The sequence below is a fragment of the Typopeltis vanoorti genome, chromosome 2 (genome assembly GCF_054136105.1).
Source record: "Typopeltis vanoorti isolate ZY-2024b chromosome 2, IOZ_Tvanoo_1.0, whole genome shotgun sequence".
Classification (NCBI taxonomy): domain Eukaryota; kingdom Metazoa; phylum Arthropoda; class Arachnida; order Uropygi; family Thelyphonidae; genus Typopeltis; species Typopeltis vanoorti.
The window spans coordinates 66,203,926-66,222,183 of record NC_143550.1 but is presented as its reverse complement, the minus strand read 5'-3'; the positions used below and the strand labels follow the sequence as shown (position 1 = coordinate 66,222,183).

At 35.5% G+C, this 18,258-nt stretch overlaps 1 protein-coding gene across 3 annotated transcripts in view; it reads left to right on the top strand.

Moving 5' to 3' along the window:
- The window catches only part of Nup205 (nuclear pore complex protein Nup205), a 610,691-nt gene that overhangs the window by 181,480 nt on the left and 410,953 nt on the right, over positions 1 to 18,258 (top strand). For all 3 annotated transcript variants that reach the window (XM_090405724.1, XM_090405715.1, XM_090405707.1), the window contains exon 12: positions 5,872 to 6,022. In XM_090405724.1, coding sequence (XP_090261850.1) covers positions 5,872 to 6,022 — 151 coding nt within the window. The remainder of the gene's footprint in view (positions 1 to 5,871; positions 6,023 to 18,258) is intronic.

Below are 18,258 nucleotides of genomic sequence, written 5' to 3'. Positions count from 1 at the left end.
CCTCTTCTGCTGGTTTCCACTCAGCACTCTGGCAGTTTGTTTCGGGCTCATACTCAAAACACCACATTTCATCACCAGTAACTTTCGTTTCAAGAAAGTTTGAGTCCTTACGAGCTGTTTTAATGAGGTCTTTGCAGCGTTCAGTTCAATACAGTTTTTGGTCTTTGGTCAACTTGTGGGTAACAAATTGCGAATTCAATTTACGGAGGCCCAAATTCTCGGTCAAAACGTTGTGCACAGCTAATTTTGGAATCCCCAATTCATCTTCAATCAATCTCATGGACGATTTCAGGTTTCCTTTGATGAAATCACGCAATTTTTAGGTGTTAACTTCGCTCAGTCCAGTTTTTGGACTGCCCGGCTTTTCATCGTCTCACGACCACTTTGGAATTGTTTAAACCACTGGTAAACTTGAGTATGGGATAATCATTCGTCACCATATGCTTCTTGAAGCATTTGATGCGTTTCAGTAAAACTTACCAAATGTAACACAAAAGTCAATCACAGCTCTCTGTTTGAAACTAATTTTCTTACCGTTTGTCAAAACACTGTCACTCTTGGCACTATAACTCGGCTTCTAATGAAACAAATGTTATAAACACTTGACACAACACTAATGATGGTTGCCGCTTTCGACAACAAAAAGATACAGCAGGTAGCACCACTAGTTTCTTCTATTTTCGAAAAGTTCGGCTTTTTTTTTGGACCGAGGTGTATAACTCTACTTCTAGCTCTTTTACATAGTTATTCCATTTTTTCTCTATGTAAAGATTTGACTTCTCTTTTCACTATTGCATTTTTCCTCTTATAGTTTTATTTATTTTCAATTGTATCTGAAGATAACCATTTCCTATAGGCTTGATTGTTCTCCTGTATTATTTTCTCTATATGTTCATTCCAATTTCTTAAACCTCTTTTCCTGTGCCATTTCTTCTTTTTCCCTAGGCTGTCATTTTCATTTACCTCTATTTTTTGTAAGTTCTCTTTTAGTTTAGTTTGGTACAATTTTTTAATATTGTCTTCTTATAAGAATTTTATTTTAAATATGTTTTCTGTTGGTTCTTTGTTTATCAGCTTCAGTGAGTTCAGGGCTAATGATATATTTCCGATTACTGCATAATGATCTGTATCTAGATGTAGACTTCTATAGAGTCTGACATCTGTTATTAGATTTGCTATTTTTTTATTTCCTATTATTTAGTTTATTATAAATTTGTAGCCTCTTGCTTCCCAGGTATATTTGTGAACTTCATTATGTCTAAAGAAGGAATTTACTATTTTCAAACTATTGAACAGGGCAAAGTCTATTAATCTTACTTCAATGTTATTTTGGTATGGTTCTCCATTATTTCCCATACCATTTTAAATTGTATTGTTACCTATTCTTGAATTTAAATCTCCTAATATGAGTATATTGTCATTTTTATTTATTTTGTTAATTATCTGTTGAAGCTGTTTATAAAATTCTTCTGATTCTTCCTCTTTATTCTCCTCAGGAGCATAAACACTAAATATTGTTAACTTTCCTCTTTGTATTTTGAATCTTACTTTTATTGTTATCGGAGGGCAAATTCTCCATGCTTGCTGCGCAAGCTAATTAATTGAGAAAGAAGTAATATTTATTTGTTAATAAATGCATGCATTTATAAGCATTCCATTTAGACTTTGAATGGAATGGAATTCTGTGCAAGCTACAGAAGACGTCTGTAGCTTGCGCAGCAATAATTTAGCTTTGTGTTGTGTATTGAAGCCCGATGCTTGCTCGTCTAGTCAAAGCTACCTTGGCTTTCTGAGTTGTAGGAGCTTCCAGGTCCTAGCTGCAGCACTGTGATTTCATGCACCCTCATAGCCATTTCTACTCCCTTCACGTTGTCTTAAACACAAGGCCATATGCAGTCAAAGTAGCTCTAGTCAGTGAGCGTGAGAAGTGTGAGTGAGCTTCTACAACCTTTAGAAGTGTGCGTGTTGCTTGGGAAAATTAAGTTACAACCAATTTTTTATGACAATGTTATTGACCAATTCATAAAGAAGAACCGTAGGGTAGAATTTGTATTCAAGTAGCTAAATTGAAAAAGATAGAATATCATTTGAAAAATAAATGTTGTATTTGTTTAATTAAATGTACATACATTTCTAAATATATAGTTTTAAATGGTCAGTAATTCATTATTCCGCTAATCAGACTTCAATCACGCCTCTCACTCCCTGAATGATAATAAGAGCAAACGTGAATTTCAAGACCAGCATTTGTCCCTGATTATTATTTCATTCCAGTGTTTGTAGTTAATTATATTATTTTTCCAGTCTTTAGATCTCATTAGTATTGTTCCTGCTTTTGCTCTTTCTGATTTTTTTACACTACTATATATTTGAATGTAGTCGTTTAACTCTTTAATCCCTTTTTCTTTTGTTTTTTGTTTCTGTTACTGCTCCTATTTTTATGTCATACTTTTTAAATGTTTTCTCTAGTTCATTGTCTTTGTGAGCAATTCCTCTTACATTCCATGTTAGCACTTTGATATTTTGATTATATCTTTTCCAGTTTTTCAGTATTGTAACCTTTACCAGTCCAGGGTTCATTTTTGATTTGTCCGTCCGGTTTCTACTTGTGTGAAACTTTTGAGAAATAAATTGGTCCTCTGATTTGGTTACCAGCCATATCAGAGCAAGTCTGATGACAGGAGTGCTGACTGTAGCCTTCAGATCAGGTGTATATATTCAGTATTTCTCTGAATATAACCCCCCAACCTGGAGGACCAGGTTGGAGGTTATTTTAGTCACCCATTTTAGTCACCTCGTGCGACATGCATGTGCTACAGTGGGGCTATTCTTGATGAAGGATTGTAAGAAGAAACTGTAGTTCTTTGGTGAACTCTTGTTCTTCACTGAGGAGAGAGAGCAAGCATTTTTACCCAAAGTAGAAATGATGCCAAATAATAAATAGTATTTTTTCTGTTTTGGTATCTCTGCTTCTCATTAAATTTATTTAATCATCATCTAGCCGAGTAAATATATATATATTTAATCATGTCATATAGCTGAGTAAATTTGTTGCATCAAATATATATATATATATATATATATATATATATTGCATTTCTTACATATAGTTGCAAAATGGTGTGTTATCATATCAGAAGTATGAAAGTATGAATTTTGCAGTTGAAATAATGACACTCCAAGAAAGGTTGAAACTGGTTTAGAAAATGCCTGTAATGTACAGCATAATTCATAATGTGAAGGGAATGGGCTGCTATGCATTATGTCATACCAAAAAAAAAAAAAAAAAAAAGAGCAACCTGTTGTACAGACTCGTACAAATATTGTAGAGAAACAAACTACTCTCTAATACAAGTAGCTTAGTCATAAAAAGATTTCATTTGCAAACTTATTTCTTAAGCTAGGGTAAAATATTAATGAAAAGAAAAAAGTATAATTTCTTGTCAAGCATAATTACAGATGTTGGTTTCTGTGGTTAAGCAGTTCTGTCGGTAGTTTTTGGTATCGAGACCACATTGTAATATAAAGAGTTTATTAAAAATAAACAATTAAAAAAACCTGACAAGTTTCGTGCGTCGTAAGACTTATATCATCAGGGATAATGGTACATAAAAGTTTTACACAACAAAAGCTTATTGACGATTAATTACACATATTAGATGTTTTTTAGAACTTCACAACTGTTAAACAAATTGATAAACCAGAATATGAATGATATATTCATTACTGTATGCATGTTGGAACATTGCTAATTGTTGTCGCTCTGTGGTTTATTGTGCTTTTGTTGTGTAAAACTTTTATGTACCATTACCCATGATGATGTAAGTCTTACAATGCACAAAACTTGTTGGGTATTTTAATTGTTTATTTTTAATAAATTCTTTATATTACAATGTGGTCTCAATACTGGAAACTACCTACAGAAGCATAATATACATTTATGTATTGAGATGTACTGAAAAACAGTTATCCATCCCTTGTTAACTATTCCCGAATGATCTACCGCATGATGGAGGTTTTAATGGAGTATTGACAGCACTGGGAAAGAATTAAAAACTAATTTTAATGCTTCCAATATTTCGTCTCAGTCACTGAGACATCTTCAGGGAGCACAAATAACTTTTAACACACACACACACACACACACACACACACACACACACACACACACACACACACACACAAACACACACACAAAGACAACACAATACCTAATGAAACATGGGTGACTCTCAAGTTCTAGCTAGGTGTTGCACCTTCTATGGGTATTTATAGGCAGCCTAGGATGTAAACTGAGACCTTTTATGATTATTCTTTCCCAAATTTTGGGAAGTTTTATGCATCTATTTGTTTAAATTAAGTTGATTTCTGAGTGACAGTGCAGATTCCATAATGGTCTTTCCTTTTTTTTAAAAAAAAAATTTACTGTGGTGGAACAGTGGTGATTTTTCTTCCAGAAAATGCTGTGAGTGGTGTCCAATTCTGGTCCGCAAGGGCAGATTGGCCATAGTCGCGATTGCAGATGTAAGATTCGTGTTCATCTAAGCTTTATCTAAGGCTATATACAGAGTGCTTTATATACTAGTATATAAAGTATCCTGTTCCTGCAAGGTGGTTTACTTTGGACAGACAGGTAGATCAGCCACTATCTGCTTAGATGAACAGAAATCTTATATCTGCAATCAGGACTATGGTCAATCTGGCCTTGCAGACCATGTATTGGACACAACTCACAGGATATTTTGAAAGAAAACCACCATGCTCCACTATACTAAATTTAAAAAGGAAAGACTGTGTTTGGAATCTGCAGAAGTACTCAGAAATCAAACTAATCTAAACAAATACCAATGCATAAAACTTCCCAAAATTTGGGAAACACTAATCATCAGAGGTCCCAGTTTACATCCTAGGCCATCTACAAGTGCCCATAGAGATGCACCACCTAGATAGGACTTGAGTCTCTCACATGTTTCAATATCATACTCTCTGAAGATATCTCAGTGACTAAGACAAAATATTAGAAGCATTAAAATTAGTTTTTAATCCTTTCCTAGTGCTGTTATTGCTCCATTAAACCTCCAACATGATGTCATCAGCACTTAACACACAGATGATCTACCTATTGTATGATGACTTTAAACTTCTGATTTAAGTTAGGATTCACCCTTTTTGTTAGATTTTTCTTGGATTAAAAATAGTAATACTCAGTAATACTCATAAAAAGATTTTCAGAGAGAGAGAAAAAAACAACTAAATTCTCATACGTTTGACAGTTTTTTTTTTTTTTTTCTCTTCTTGTTGTTAATGACTTTTCTAAAAGTAATTTTTTTCTGTTCTGAGAAGCTTGAGGAATTGTAACTACTGTTTTTTACATCGGCACTGTTAAAAAATGTTGAAGCTGATGGAGCATTTCTTTTTTTTTTTTTTTTTTTGAACGTAATTCTTGTAAAGTTACATTTTACTAAAATAAAGGCATAACCTTGATATTGTCTCTGATTAGAAACTGTGAAAAGAAGAATTTTTCTTAATTCTTTCAATAAGATCTCCCAGATTGGCTATATCAAGAGTATATATTCTAATATATCTAAAGTACTTATATCTGGTTTTAACACCCCCCCCCCCTTTTTTTTTTTTTTTTTTTTTTTTTTTTTTTTTTTTTACATTTTGATTATGGCATTTTAATTTTGTAATATGATCATCAGTTTTATTTACAATGTTTTCTGTATGTTTGATTACCTTAAATAACTTATATCATGGAGGTCCCTCATAAAAATAGGAATGGACCCAGTCTAGTAGGACTGCTCTATTTTCTTGAGGGATCTATATATACTTGGCTGTCAGTTTGTAATTTAGTTTTCTCTCTTTCTTTAGATATCTCTATATAAATTCCTTCGTTTAGCAGGGGACCTTCTTCCTGCTCCATTATTTGTTCCATATATTGAAATGCTGATTAGTCTTTCCGAAAACAGAGTCTGTGCTCATCACTGTTTCTCTTTATTGAAGATGAACGGAAGAAATGCAGGTAACATTAAACTAGAGTGTTATGATTTATTTTTACAACTCTACACATTAGAACTGGAACTGTGTCTGTGTGTGGGCGCAAGTAGTTAAGAATAAAAGCAGGACTATGATCTCCAGTTGGTCTTTGAACAGCTGGAGATCATAGCCCTTTTAAAAAACAGTATGATGAGGAAGAGGGGCAGAGGAGTATTGAAAGAGGAAAATGAGATGTGGATTCAATAAGTTTGAAGGTGGGTTACAAATATTTGTTGGCTAACAGTTGCTGGTGTTTTTGATGACAGAAGAAAGTGGAAAAATTATACAAGCCAGTTCAGCAAAACATTGCCCATAAAAATATTTACAGAAAATACTTATGACTGGAACAGAATTTCTGAGAGAAAATGAGTCTGAGAAAGAGAGAGAACATTGTTAAGTCATTAGTCTAGATAGCATCAAGCATTTTTAGAAAAGTTTTCCCAGATGTGAGTATTATTCTACAGTTGAACAGATTTGGAATTTGTTATTCTAATAAAAACTAATTCTTGTTGATAAACCAATGGTATATAATTATCAGGAGTTAAATCAACAAGTTTTGTAAGTAGTCGGACTTGGATCATCAGAAATACAGAACTTGTATTAATTCCTTTAAAAAAGAAGGGGGGGGGGGGGAGGGGCACCCAGAAAGAATCATTACACATGACTGATTTTTTTTGCAGACAGTGTAATACATATCAGAGATAGAAAAGATGGTTGGGTTAAACAGTATGCATGTAATTGAATACAGCTAATTATTGCTCTCATTCTATAGTGTTGTGTTGTCCATCTTGGCTTTGAGTCCACCATTTTGTTTGTTAGATGTTGATTGATACTGATCCGAATATAAAGAAATTTATATTATTCTGCGCCACCCTATATTCAGATTAGTCTATATAATATAGTGGAATCAATCATCAACTAACTTTTGCAATCTCACTTTTCTACAGGCCGAGGTTAATATTATCATTTAAGGCTTCTGCAAGGTCCGATAAACTTTATGAGCAGTGCAATGAAAGAGAATCAAGCAAACACCAAATTGGAATCAATAACAAAACATTTAATGCAGGGTTACATAACATGTACATTAAAGTATAACTTTGAAAACAAGATAATACAAATCAACTTAGTTCAAATACTCATAACAAACAAAATATTAGGCATCAGACATCCAGCTGTCAATTTTACATTCTTCCGAATAATTAAAAATGGTTCACACAGTTCAATGTTACAGAATCTTACAGTAAATATTCTTAAAGTAGAATTCTCTAATTCTCTCTTAGTCAACAAATACTTAATTCAATTATGAGGCAGTTATCACTTCAAGGGGGAAACACGTTAAAGCTCCATACTTCGGCTAATTTTAGTAGAACGCCACAGTTAATGTTAAGATATATCGGGTGGAGCTAACTCTTATTTCTTCACGCTGAAATAAAAAAAAAAAAATGGACTGCTTTTACCAGGTTACATCCTTTGCACATTGGATTCACTATAGGCACACTTAAAACTGAAGTTAACTGTCACTTTGAAGTAACACTATTCAAAAAGAATCTTCACTATATAACTGAAATATTAAACATAGAGCTTCACAAGTCTTGACGCACTCATTTTATTCAATCTACTTATTCCTTATTTTCTTCTACGCATTAATTTCAGCTTTGCACTATTCTTCCTCAAAAACAATTGGAATTTGGTGTAAGCAATTAGGAATATTTCCGTAGAAATATTCCTAATTGCCTATTAATTTCCCGGTCCCTTCTTAATTTATTTATGGCATTTCCAAATTCCCTTTACTGCCACCCGTTACTTCACTCCGTGCTGTCCTGAATGCTTCTCCTCTCTTTACTTTCGAATAAAATACCTTCATTCTTCCCGCCAAAATCCGGTTCTAGCCAGTTCAGCTCATATCAACTCCTTCTCCCTTCGAATACCATAGCTCACTCTCCATACACACGCTATCTAAAATTAACTCCGTTTCCTTGACAGTGACCAATCAAATCGCATTAGCAGAATTTCTTAAATTTACTTTCACTTTCATTTACAATAAATAAAATGCACATATAACAGTCCATTTAGGATACATATACAAATTATATAATGAATTTATACAGAATAAATAACTAAAAAAATTACAATTATTATTTCAATAAAAAAAATAACAGTAAGTATTTAAATTAGAATTTACTTAGGAGTAAAATTAGCTCAGGATATGCAGTTTATGTTAAATCATGAATGAAGTATTAATAATCATAAAATTCTTCATTCACAATTTAACAATAGCATAATGCATTGCTGTTGTTGGATGCTTAATAAATGTAGACCAAATGTAAACTTGATGTTGAATTAAACCATGGCTTCTTTAAATTTTTTTTAATCTAACAGTTATGATCAGTGTATGACATTTCTTTTTTTTTACCAAATTACGAGGTGCTACGCATGGGGAATTTGAATAGCACATGAGAACCAGTTATAGTACAACCTTACACTGCCATAAGTAACAAGTAGTTTTCTCCGTGAATCAGTAAGCCAACAGCTGGCAAGCTGAGAGGTTGCATTCCTGGATTATGTGTGTTTTTTGTAACATTGTATTTTAGTGGTTTCATAGCTCAGTCGTTATAGACAAAGCCCTTTGGTTGGAAACACCTGGGTTCGATTCCCATCCATGATGAGAAGAACCTTTATCTGGTCTTTTTCGACTAAAGGTGAGTTATCTGGTCTCATATGGAGGTAAAGAGTTTTTTCACCTGGAAACTCAAATTTTTCATCTCTCAGAAGAGGCAAACGATCTCTGAACACATACAGATTTACCATCATTAGGAGGGCTCAACCAGTCTAAGGGATGGATGAGGAATGGGGGGAACCCTCATACAAATAAATAAGTGGTTCAGCGATTTTCATCTCCAGCTGAAATGGTGGATTTTAAGGAAAAAAGAATCTGCATAATTTTTTCCTTCAATCCCAAAAAAACTGCTACAGAAACCCACTAAATGCTTAACCATCTCGTGCATGAATTTTTATATTCATTTATAAAAAAATGTAATGGCATGATACAGTACCATTTAATCTTACAATATTACCATGAATTCATTAATTTTGCTAAATTTGTGTCCTGTATATGTAAAAAATGATGTCCTCATCTGAGGACATCATGTACTAACACCTACAGACATATTTCTATGGAAACAACTTAGACTAAGGAATTTATTTTCGTTGAAAGACATTACTAGTATGACAAAACAGATTATAAACAATTTATATTTTGCTGAAACACTGCATGAATTATCAAAATTTGGATTACTTAGTACATACAAAAAAGTAGAACAATTAGAATTTGCACTAGAGCTATGTAAATGAAGAACAGTGTTATTCTCTTTGCCTCATTTTGTATGGAAAGACTGAAAACATTCCGGACAGATTGGAACATCAAATCATCTGGAAACAGCTGTGAAAAATAATCTGCAGGGCTCTCTCCTTGAATATTTACTTGGTATTTTCCTCTAAACTGTGGTTCAGTACTAGCAAAGGGATTATCTTTCTCACTGAACCACAATGATTGTCTCTGCAATGGCGTATGATCAGCAACAGCTGTATTTTGCACACTAGTGGACTTTGAACGTTGTGAGTCTGACCAACAGGGGAAGGGCACTGAACATCACTGTCTTCACTTGAACTGTCATTCTCTATAGGATCATTTTGTGGCTGCTGGTGTGTAAGATCATCAGAATTACTCAGCTCCAAACCATCTTCAGATTCTTCCAACAGTTTTTCAGTCTCCTCTTCAGTAAGTCTCTTGTGGTATAGGCCTTTTTTTATGCCTGATGGACCTGGCTTTTGGTTATCCATCTGTGAAAAAGATGATAATGCCAATTAACACACTTACTATTCATTTATGTTTGCAAAAATAAAATAAATAAAATAATAAAAATATTGTACAAGAACTTTCTAATCTCAAACTATTTGCTGCATAGATTACCTTACAAACATATTGTCCTCGTGTGAGGACAGGTTGTTTTCATGTTCCTTTTACGAATATGGTAATAAACATGAACAAATTAAATATTCACACTTCATCTACAAGGTATAACAATATATAAAACCATACTAACCTTTCCAGAAGACTCATAAAATCACGAAATTCAAATCAACAAAACAGCAGCTTTTCGCTTCCTCCTTGATACCACCATGTACTGCAGAGAGAGAGAGAGATTGGTATTCCTGTAACTCTGTTAAAACTCCTACCATCTGGTGTGGTTTCTAAGAACACTTTGGTCTCCCCAGATAAGGACTACATGCATACAATAGCACTAAATTATGAATGAATAATTATTTTGAGGGAAAATACATGTGTCCTCATATATGCATGAGAGGGTTAAGGAAGGATGTGGTCATAATGATGTGAGCCACAGCAAAACTGTTTTTGTGGTACAAACACTTCAAGCATGGATGAATATCATGGACATTTGGAGATTGTAGAACTGTGGTAGAGAATGTACAGCACATTTTGCCGAATGTTCGAGCATGAATTTTTGCTGAGCCTGTTCAGTGACAATTGGAAAGAACAACATGTTACTCTCTGCAGGAAGCTCAATGATGAAACCAGATATGACCCCAACTTCATTTTCAAGGGCATAACTAGTGATGAATTTATGACTATTTATGAATTTACAGTTATAACACTCAAATTTGTTTAATTTTTTGCATGAGCCATTAGTAGCAGAGGCCCTGGGACAAAGCAGCAGTCTTCTTTTTTGACATCCAAGGCATTGCCCACAAGGAATTCCTCCATCCCATCTAGTCATACTATCAACATCAAGTTTTACCATGAAGTTTTAAAGTGGCTAAGGGAGATCATTGAGCAGAAACATCCATACAAGTGGAATAGCAATGACTGGGTTTGCTACCATAACAGTATGCTTTCCCACACATCACTCATTTGACAGTTCGTGCCTGTTGAGGGAGTGAATATATTTATGGTTATGAAGTTCTTCATTTTTGCAGTCATACCAGAGATGATGCAGAAGAAGAAAAAAAAAATGGTGCAATTAAGTTACTAATGTTTTCATTATTTGGTGGTCAGAAGAATTGGAGAAATTTAAATATTATCATTGCATAGGCTTCTGTGGAGAAAGGATGGGCTATGAATATGCTTTCCATCCTATTATGGTACAAAAAAATAGTTATCACATAGAACTTGTGAGATGTATTCGAAGCAAAAATTAAAGGGTATGTGGAAGGAAATTGAAACTGGGGAAAGAATGTGTATTAAATGTTTGAAAAGTGAGTGCTTATTAGTTGACGAGAATGGTGCAAATGTAGAGTGGACATCGACGGTAAGGTGAAAAACGTCTGAATTAGTGGTCAACGTGCAACCATGGAAATAGAGGAGAATGAAATGGACATAAATAAAGAAGTGTGGCACATGAATGTTATCCTACACAGGACAAAGCATGAAATTGAAAAATTACACAAGTGGCAAAAGATTAACATAGCTGAGAAGTGAAAGAAGCAGGTGGTCTGAAGTAATAATAAAGATTGAGCACACAAACGAGAAAAACAAGTTAAGGAGAAAATTACATATGGAGACTCAGTGATCAGGGAAGTACTTAATGAAAGCGTAACAAAATCGCATTTCTTTGGTATAAAAAATCACGATATTAGTCGCGCTATCTGGATACAAAAAAAGGTAAAGTGAAAGAACTGTCTGGGTTGGCACAAATGAGAGGCGAGAAGTATTCTATGAGGATGGATATCAAGGAGTTGTTAGAAGAAACAAAACTAAAGAGCAAGAAGGTGAAGATTGTCTTCACCTTCTTGCTGAGTGAACTGAGGAGGAGGGCATTGGTAGCAAATGAATCAATATATAGGTTGTGCAAAAGGAATGATGTAGGATCTGTGGTCTGTGTTTGATGGAAAGAAGGATTTCTTTAATCAAACATCACACTTAATACAAAAACCATCTAAATGGTTTTTGTGTTAGGTGTCTAGAGAGTTTTGTTCATCGAGCATGCTGAAGTGCAAATTCAGCAAAACTTAAGCAATTGGGATGAAAGCAGGTGAGTTTGTGTGAAAGTACCCATGAGGCAAATGAGCGTGAGAATGACCAAGTGTGGAATCTAGTCTCTCAAACAAAAATATTGAATAGGGTAGTCAGTACAGGAAGTAAAGGTGGGTGGGGGTCCTAAAGGGATGCTGCAGTTTCTATATACTAATGCCTGAAGTATCAGGAACAAGGAGTTTTTGACATTCATTAGTGCAACCTTGCCAAATGTTACAGGCATTAGTGAGACTTGCTAACAACTAATCATGTAGTTACAGGGATGAAATGTGAAGGGTTTAGTATTTTTCAGGGAAGAATAGAAAAAATAGGATGGAGGAGGTGGCAGCTGATGAAAGTGGATGAATTAGAGCCAGAAAGAATAGGAGATAGACATGAGTGTGACTGGTCTCACACTGGTGTGAGATCAAAGCCAGTAAGACAAAATATACAGTTGATTGTTGCTGTGGGCAGGGGTGTTCTATGGATGATCTAGAAGATATGCATTGGCATTTTACACCCTCTGTCCAAAAAGAAACCGCTACCTGTTGTATCTTTTTGTTGTCGAAAGCGGCAACCTTCATTAGTGTTGTGTCAACTGTTTATGACATTTGTTTCATTAGAAGCTGAGTTATAGTACCAAGTGATAGCGTTTTGACAAACTGTAAGAAAATGAGTTTCAAACAGAGAGATGCGATTGACTTTTGTGTTAAACTTGGTAAAAGTTTTACTGAAACGCATGAAATGTTTCAAAAAGCATACGGTGATGAATGATTATCCCATACTCAAGTTTACGAGTGGTTTAAGCGATTTCAAAGTGGCCGTGAGACGTTTGAGGATGACGAAAAGCCAGACCGTCCAAAAACTGGACTGAGCGAAGTTAACATCCAAAAATTGCGTGATTTCATCAAAGAAAACCCAAAATCGTCTATGAGATTGATTGAAAATGAATTGGAGATTCCAAAATCAACTGTGCACAACATTTTGACTGAGAGTTTTGAGCCTTCGTAAATTGAATTCGCAATTTGTTCCCCACAAGTTGACCTAAGACCAAAAAATGTATTGAATTGAACACTGCAAGGACCTCATTAAAACTGCTCATAAGGACTCAAACTTCCTTGAAACGATCGTTACTGGTGATGAAATGTGGTGTTTTGAGTATGAGCCCGAAACAAAGCGCCAGAGTGCTGAGTGGAGACCACTCAGCAGGGGGTGGGGCATCCGAAAGATTGTTGCTTGAAGAAGTCAAAAATAAAGACAATGCTGATTTGTTGCTACAATTCCAAGGGCATCATCCACAAATAATTCATTCTGCCTGGCCAAACAGTCAATGGTGAATTTTATCTCAAAGTTTTGAATCGATTGATAGCGAGAATTCTTCGCGTATGGTATGAACATCGTGATGCAGGCAGCTGATCTCTTTTCAACAATAATGCACCATCTCATCGTTCGAACATTGTGAGACAGTTTTTGAGCAAAAACCAAGTTTGTGTGTTGGATCACTCTCTGTATTCACCTGGATTTAGCACCCTGTGACTTCTTTCCCTTCCCCCGACTTCATTTGCTGATGAAAGGTAAGTGATACGACACCATTGAAAACTTTCAAGTGGCAGTAACAACGACCCTCAACAGTATCCCAAAAACCGGTATAAAAAACTCATTTAACAAATTAATTGACTGTGCCAAACTCTGTATCGAAGCTGAGGAAAAGTATATTGATTGAAGTAAATGATTTGAATAATTATAATTGTCCTCTATTTTATTTTTTTATCAAAAGTTCTGTTTCTTTTTGGACAGAGGGTGTAGTATGAGTGCAGGTCGAGTGATTATTATGGAGGACTTCAACTGTGCAGATATAGTCTGGAAGAAGAAGAAAGATCTTATAACAGGAATGAAATGGAATTTATTTACTCAAGAGATAATTACTTGAAGCAACATGTGATGGAGGGGAATAGGGGTGTGAAGAGTATTGGGACTGGTCACTGGATCAGAAGACCTGTCCATAACCAAGGTTACCACATTGTCTCCATTTGCTGAAAGTGTCCATGCAGTCTTGATTTGGAGACTGTAAAACATGACAAGCTTATGAGGAAGCTTGAATCTGTGCCATGGTATAATACACTGCAAGGGAAGGATGTTAGTAGTGCATAGATAGTTAAGGGTCATATAGAGGAAGCAACATTAAATTGTATACCTATGGTAAAGAGGGTTAATCAGACAAGCATTAGATGGATGAGTAATATCATTAAACATGAGCTTCAGAAGAAGAAAATGCTGTGGCGGGTATATAAGGAGAAAGGTAACCAGCCTGGCAAGGAAGTCAAAATCAGATTACAAGAAGAATCTAGCCAAGTAGGCCAAAGGAAATCTCAAAGAGTTGTTTTGTTACATGGCAAGTAAGATGAAGAATGACTGTGGAAGATTAACCTTAATTGAGTGATGATGGTCACGAGGTCACAGAAGCAGATTAATATAGCTGAGTTACTGAGTGACCACTTTGCAAGGGTATATCATCCAAGTGAGGTTACTGTTATAACATAACAGAAAGACTCTAATGTGGGAACAGAGGTGGATGAATTGGAGGTTCTTAGGATATTGCAGAATCTCAATGTAAATACAGTTGTAGAATTAGATGGTATATCAGCTAGAGTTTTGCAAGACTGCAAGGGAATCGGCATTGCCTTTGACTTCTTCTTTTTCTCTTCCGTCTAAGATGGGTTGAGTCTTCTCTTGAACAGGATCTTCCAGGAATGCAAGATCCTGTTCAAGCAATGTGGAGAGCACAAAAATTTATATAGGCTGTTAGTGAGAGAAAACGATAATGGATGTCAGTTTAATGTCGAGAATGTAAAATTATACATTTTGGTATAAATAGATTACAAGCTGTGTATCACATTGATGAAACTGTACTCCAATAAATAGATGAAGCTAGAGATTTAGGAGTGGTGGTAAAAAAGAGAGTTAAAGTTTAAAGAACATATTGCTAAGGTTGCAAAGTTAGCCCATAAGGTTACATGGCTATTGAAGAACACAGTAACAAGTAGAGATAAGGAAGTTTTTATTCCTCATTCCTCTTTATAAGATCTTGATACATTCACATCTAGATTATTGTGCTTAAATCTGGTCTCCTCAGTTTCTTGGGGATGAGGAAGTGGTGGAGAAGATTCAGAGGCGAGTGACCAAAATGCCGAGTGGTGTGTGGAATGTTCCATATTAGCATAGATTGAGGATGTGTGGATTGCAGAAGTTGGTTGATTGGAGAAAAAGAAGGGATATGATAGAAACATTTAAGTTGCTTAAGCGTTTTATATGGTTGATGCTAAGGGGAAATGTTTCAGAACTTGGCTAGAGGGTCTAGAACAAGAGGTCATTCCTGGAAGTTGAATAAAACTGTGGTTAATAGGGGTATGAGGAGTAGATTTTTTGCTTGGAGGGTTGTGAATAAGTGGAATATGTTGTCAGAGTCAGTTGTGAGTGCTTTGTTATTGGGTTCGAGGAGAGGTATGATATTGTGTGGATAGTTTGGGTCTCCTACAGTGATTCTTTGGACTCCATGGAGGTGCCTGTATAATAATAATAAACAAGAAACTTATTTTTTTTATTTTCTCAACTAGTTTTGTGAAAATTCTTTTGTTTCACTTCATCAGGATAATTTCATGAATAAACTGTGAAGAGGTTGATGTTTTGATTCAGTTGTATATGTTGCCTCCCTGATTTGTGTCTTCTTCATTCTCAGCATATTTGAAATGTTGTGGTTGGCATTCTATTCCAGATCTGCCTCTCTGTCCTATGTAGTGTAACCCACAACTACAACTGATCTTGTAGATACCTGGATTTTTAAATCACTGATGTGGAGGTTTAGGACATTTCAGGTGATTATAGAACTTGTTGATTGGGTAGAAAGTGACCTTTAAATTTTGTTGGTGAAGCAACCTTGCTGTTTTGTCTATGTCTGACAATGACGAATTCTCCATGCTTGCTATGCCTGCTCTGCAAGCTCATTAATTGAGAAAGAAGTAATATTTATTTGTTAATAAATATATGCATTTATAAGCATTCCATTTAGGCTTTTATTTTGTAGACAGAATACGTCTTAAGCTTGCGCAGCAATAATTGAACTTAGTGTTGTGTCTCTCGAAGGCCGATGCTTGCTCGTCTAGTCAACGCTATCTTGGCTTGCTCGGTTGTAGGCACTTCCAGGTCCTCGCTGCGGCACTGTGATTTCATGCGGGCACACAACCATTTCCACTCCTTTCACATCGTCTTAAACATAAGGCCATATGCAGTCAAAGTAGCTCTAGCCAGTGAGCTTTAACCAGCTGTTACAAGTGTCTGTGTTGCTTGGGAAAATTAAGTTACAACCAACTTTTTTATGACTATGTTATTGACCAGTTCATAAAGAAGTACCATAGGGTAGAATTTGTATTCAAGTAGCTAAATTGAAAAAGATAGAATATCATTTGTAAAATAAATGTTGTATTTGTATAATTAAATCTACATACATTTCTAAATATAGGTAACCCTCGTATAGGTTCCACAAAAATGGCACGTTATGTAAATTACGTTATGCGAGATTCAGATCACATAGAAAAAGTAGGGTTAGGTTTCTGAAATCATTTTTTGTTTTAAGATTATATAAACAATGACATATCCAACAAAAAAATATTTTTATTTAATTCAGGTAATTCATGTAAGTTAAGAAAACAAATAAACTATGAAACAAATACATAGTATAAAATTATAAAAAAATTATAAATTGTACGTAAACTTCATTGCACATAATGCATATATGTTTTAGGCCAAATGAAATAAAATGTATATTTTATTTCATTTGGCTATTGAAAACTCACACAACTTCGCCATTGCTCCTAGGAAATTACCGGCCAAGGAATTAATGATTCAAATTGAACGCGGGATTCGCCAACTTCCAAACCACATCGCCAACGATATTAGATTAGATGTAGCCTGTGTTCTCAATAAAGCAAAACCTCCAAAATCCAACATATCCATTAGTGAATACAAGGCACTACAAGAATTGAAGAGAAACAAAAAAATAGTGATCACCAAAGCGGATAAGGGGAACGCCACTGTGGTACTCAATCTTAAAGACTACACAGGTAAGCTCAAGGCTTTATTATTAGATCGTTCCACTTACCTCCCCATTGATTACAATCCCACCAACTCACAAATTAGAAAACTCCATAGGCTCCTTAAGAAGGTCACTTCTTGGCCTGTGGAGATTACCAACAGACTAAAACCCTATAACTCTAGACCCCCCCCCCCCCCCCCGCATATATGGGCTCCCAAAAATACACAAAGAAAATGTGCCATTACGTCCCATAGTGGATGGCATTGATTCCCCCACTTACAAACTAGCCAAGCATTTAGCCAAAGCGCTCTCACACTATACTGGCAATACACCATCATACATAAAAAACTCAGCCCACTTCAAAGCCAGTATAGAAAAACTTACACTCCAACATAATGACATAATGGTCAGTTTTGATGTCTCCTCCCTATTCACGAATGTCCCCCTCAAAGAAACCTTAGAGCTAATCCAAGCTAAATTTCCTCCCGATATCTCAGCCCTATTTCAGTTTACAATGAACTCAGGCTATTTCGTTTGGCAGGAAAAATTCTAGAAACAGATAGAGGGGACAGCCATGGGTTCACCACTTTCCCCACCCTTGGCCAACTTCATGGAGATGTTTGAAGAGAAAGCCTTAAACTCAGCCCCACAAAAACCTACCATATGGCTTCGCTACGTTGATGATTTCTTCGCTATTTGGCCAGATGGCCCGGATTCACTCCTCTCCTTCTTAACACACCTGAACAACCAACACCCTAGAATCAAGTTCACCCTGGAAAAAGAGGAAAACAATAACCTCCCCTTCCTAGACACACTAGTCACCCGCCAACCTGATGGAACCTTGGTTTTCTCAGTTTATAGAAAACCCACCCATACAGGCAGATACATTCACCAACAAACCCCCCCCCCCCCTTCACAACAATATGGAATTATTAAAACATTATTCAACAGGGCAAAAATAATCTGTTCTAATGATCAAGCCCTAACCACTGAACTAAATCACATCCGTGACACTTTCTCAGCCAACGGCTACCCCCTCCAAAAAATCCAAAAAATACTTAACCCAGTTATCCACAACCCACCATTCCCTCCCCTTCACAAA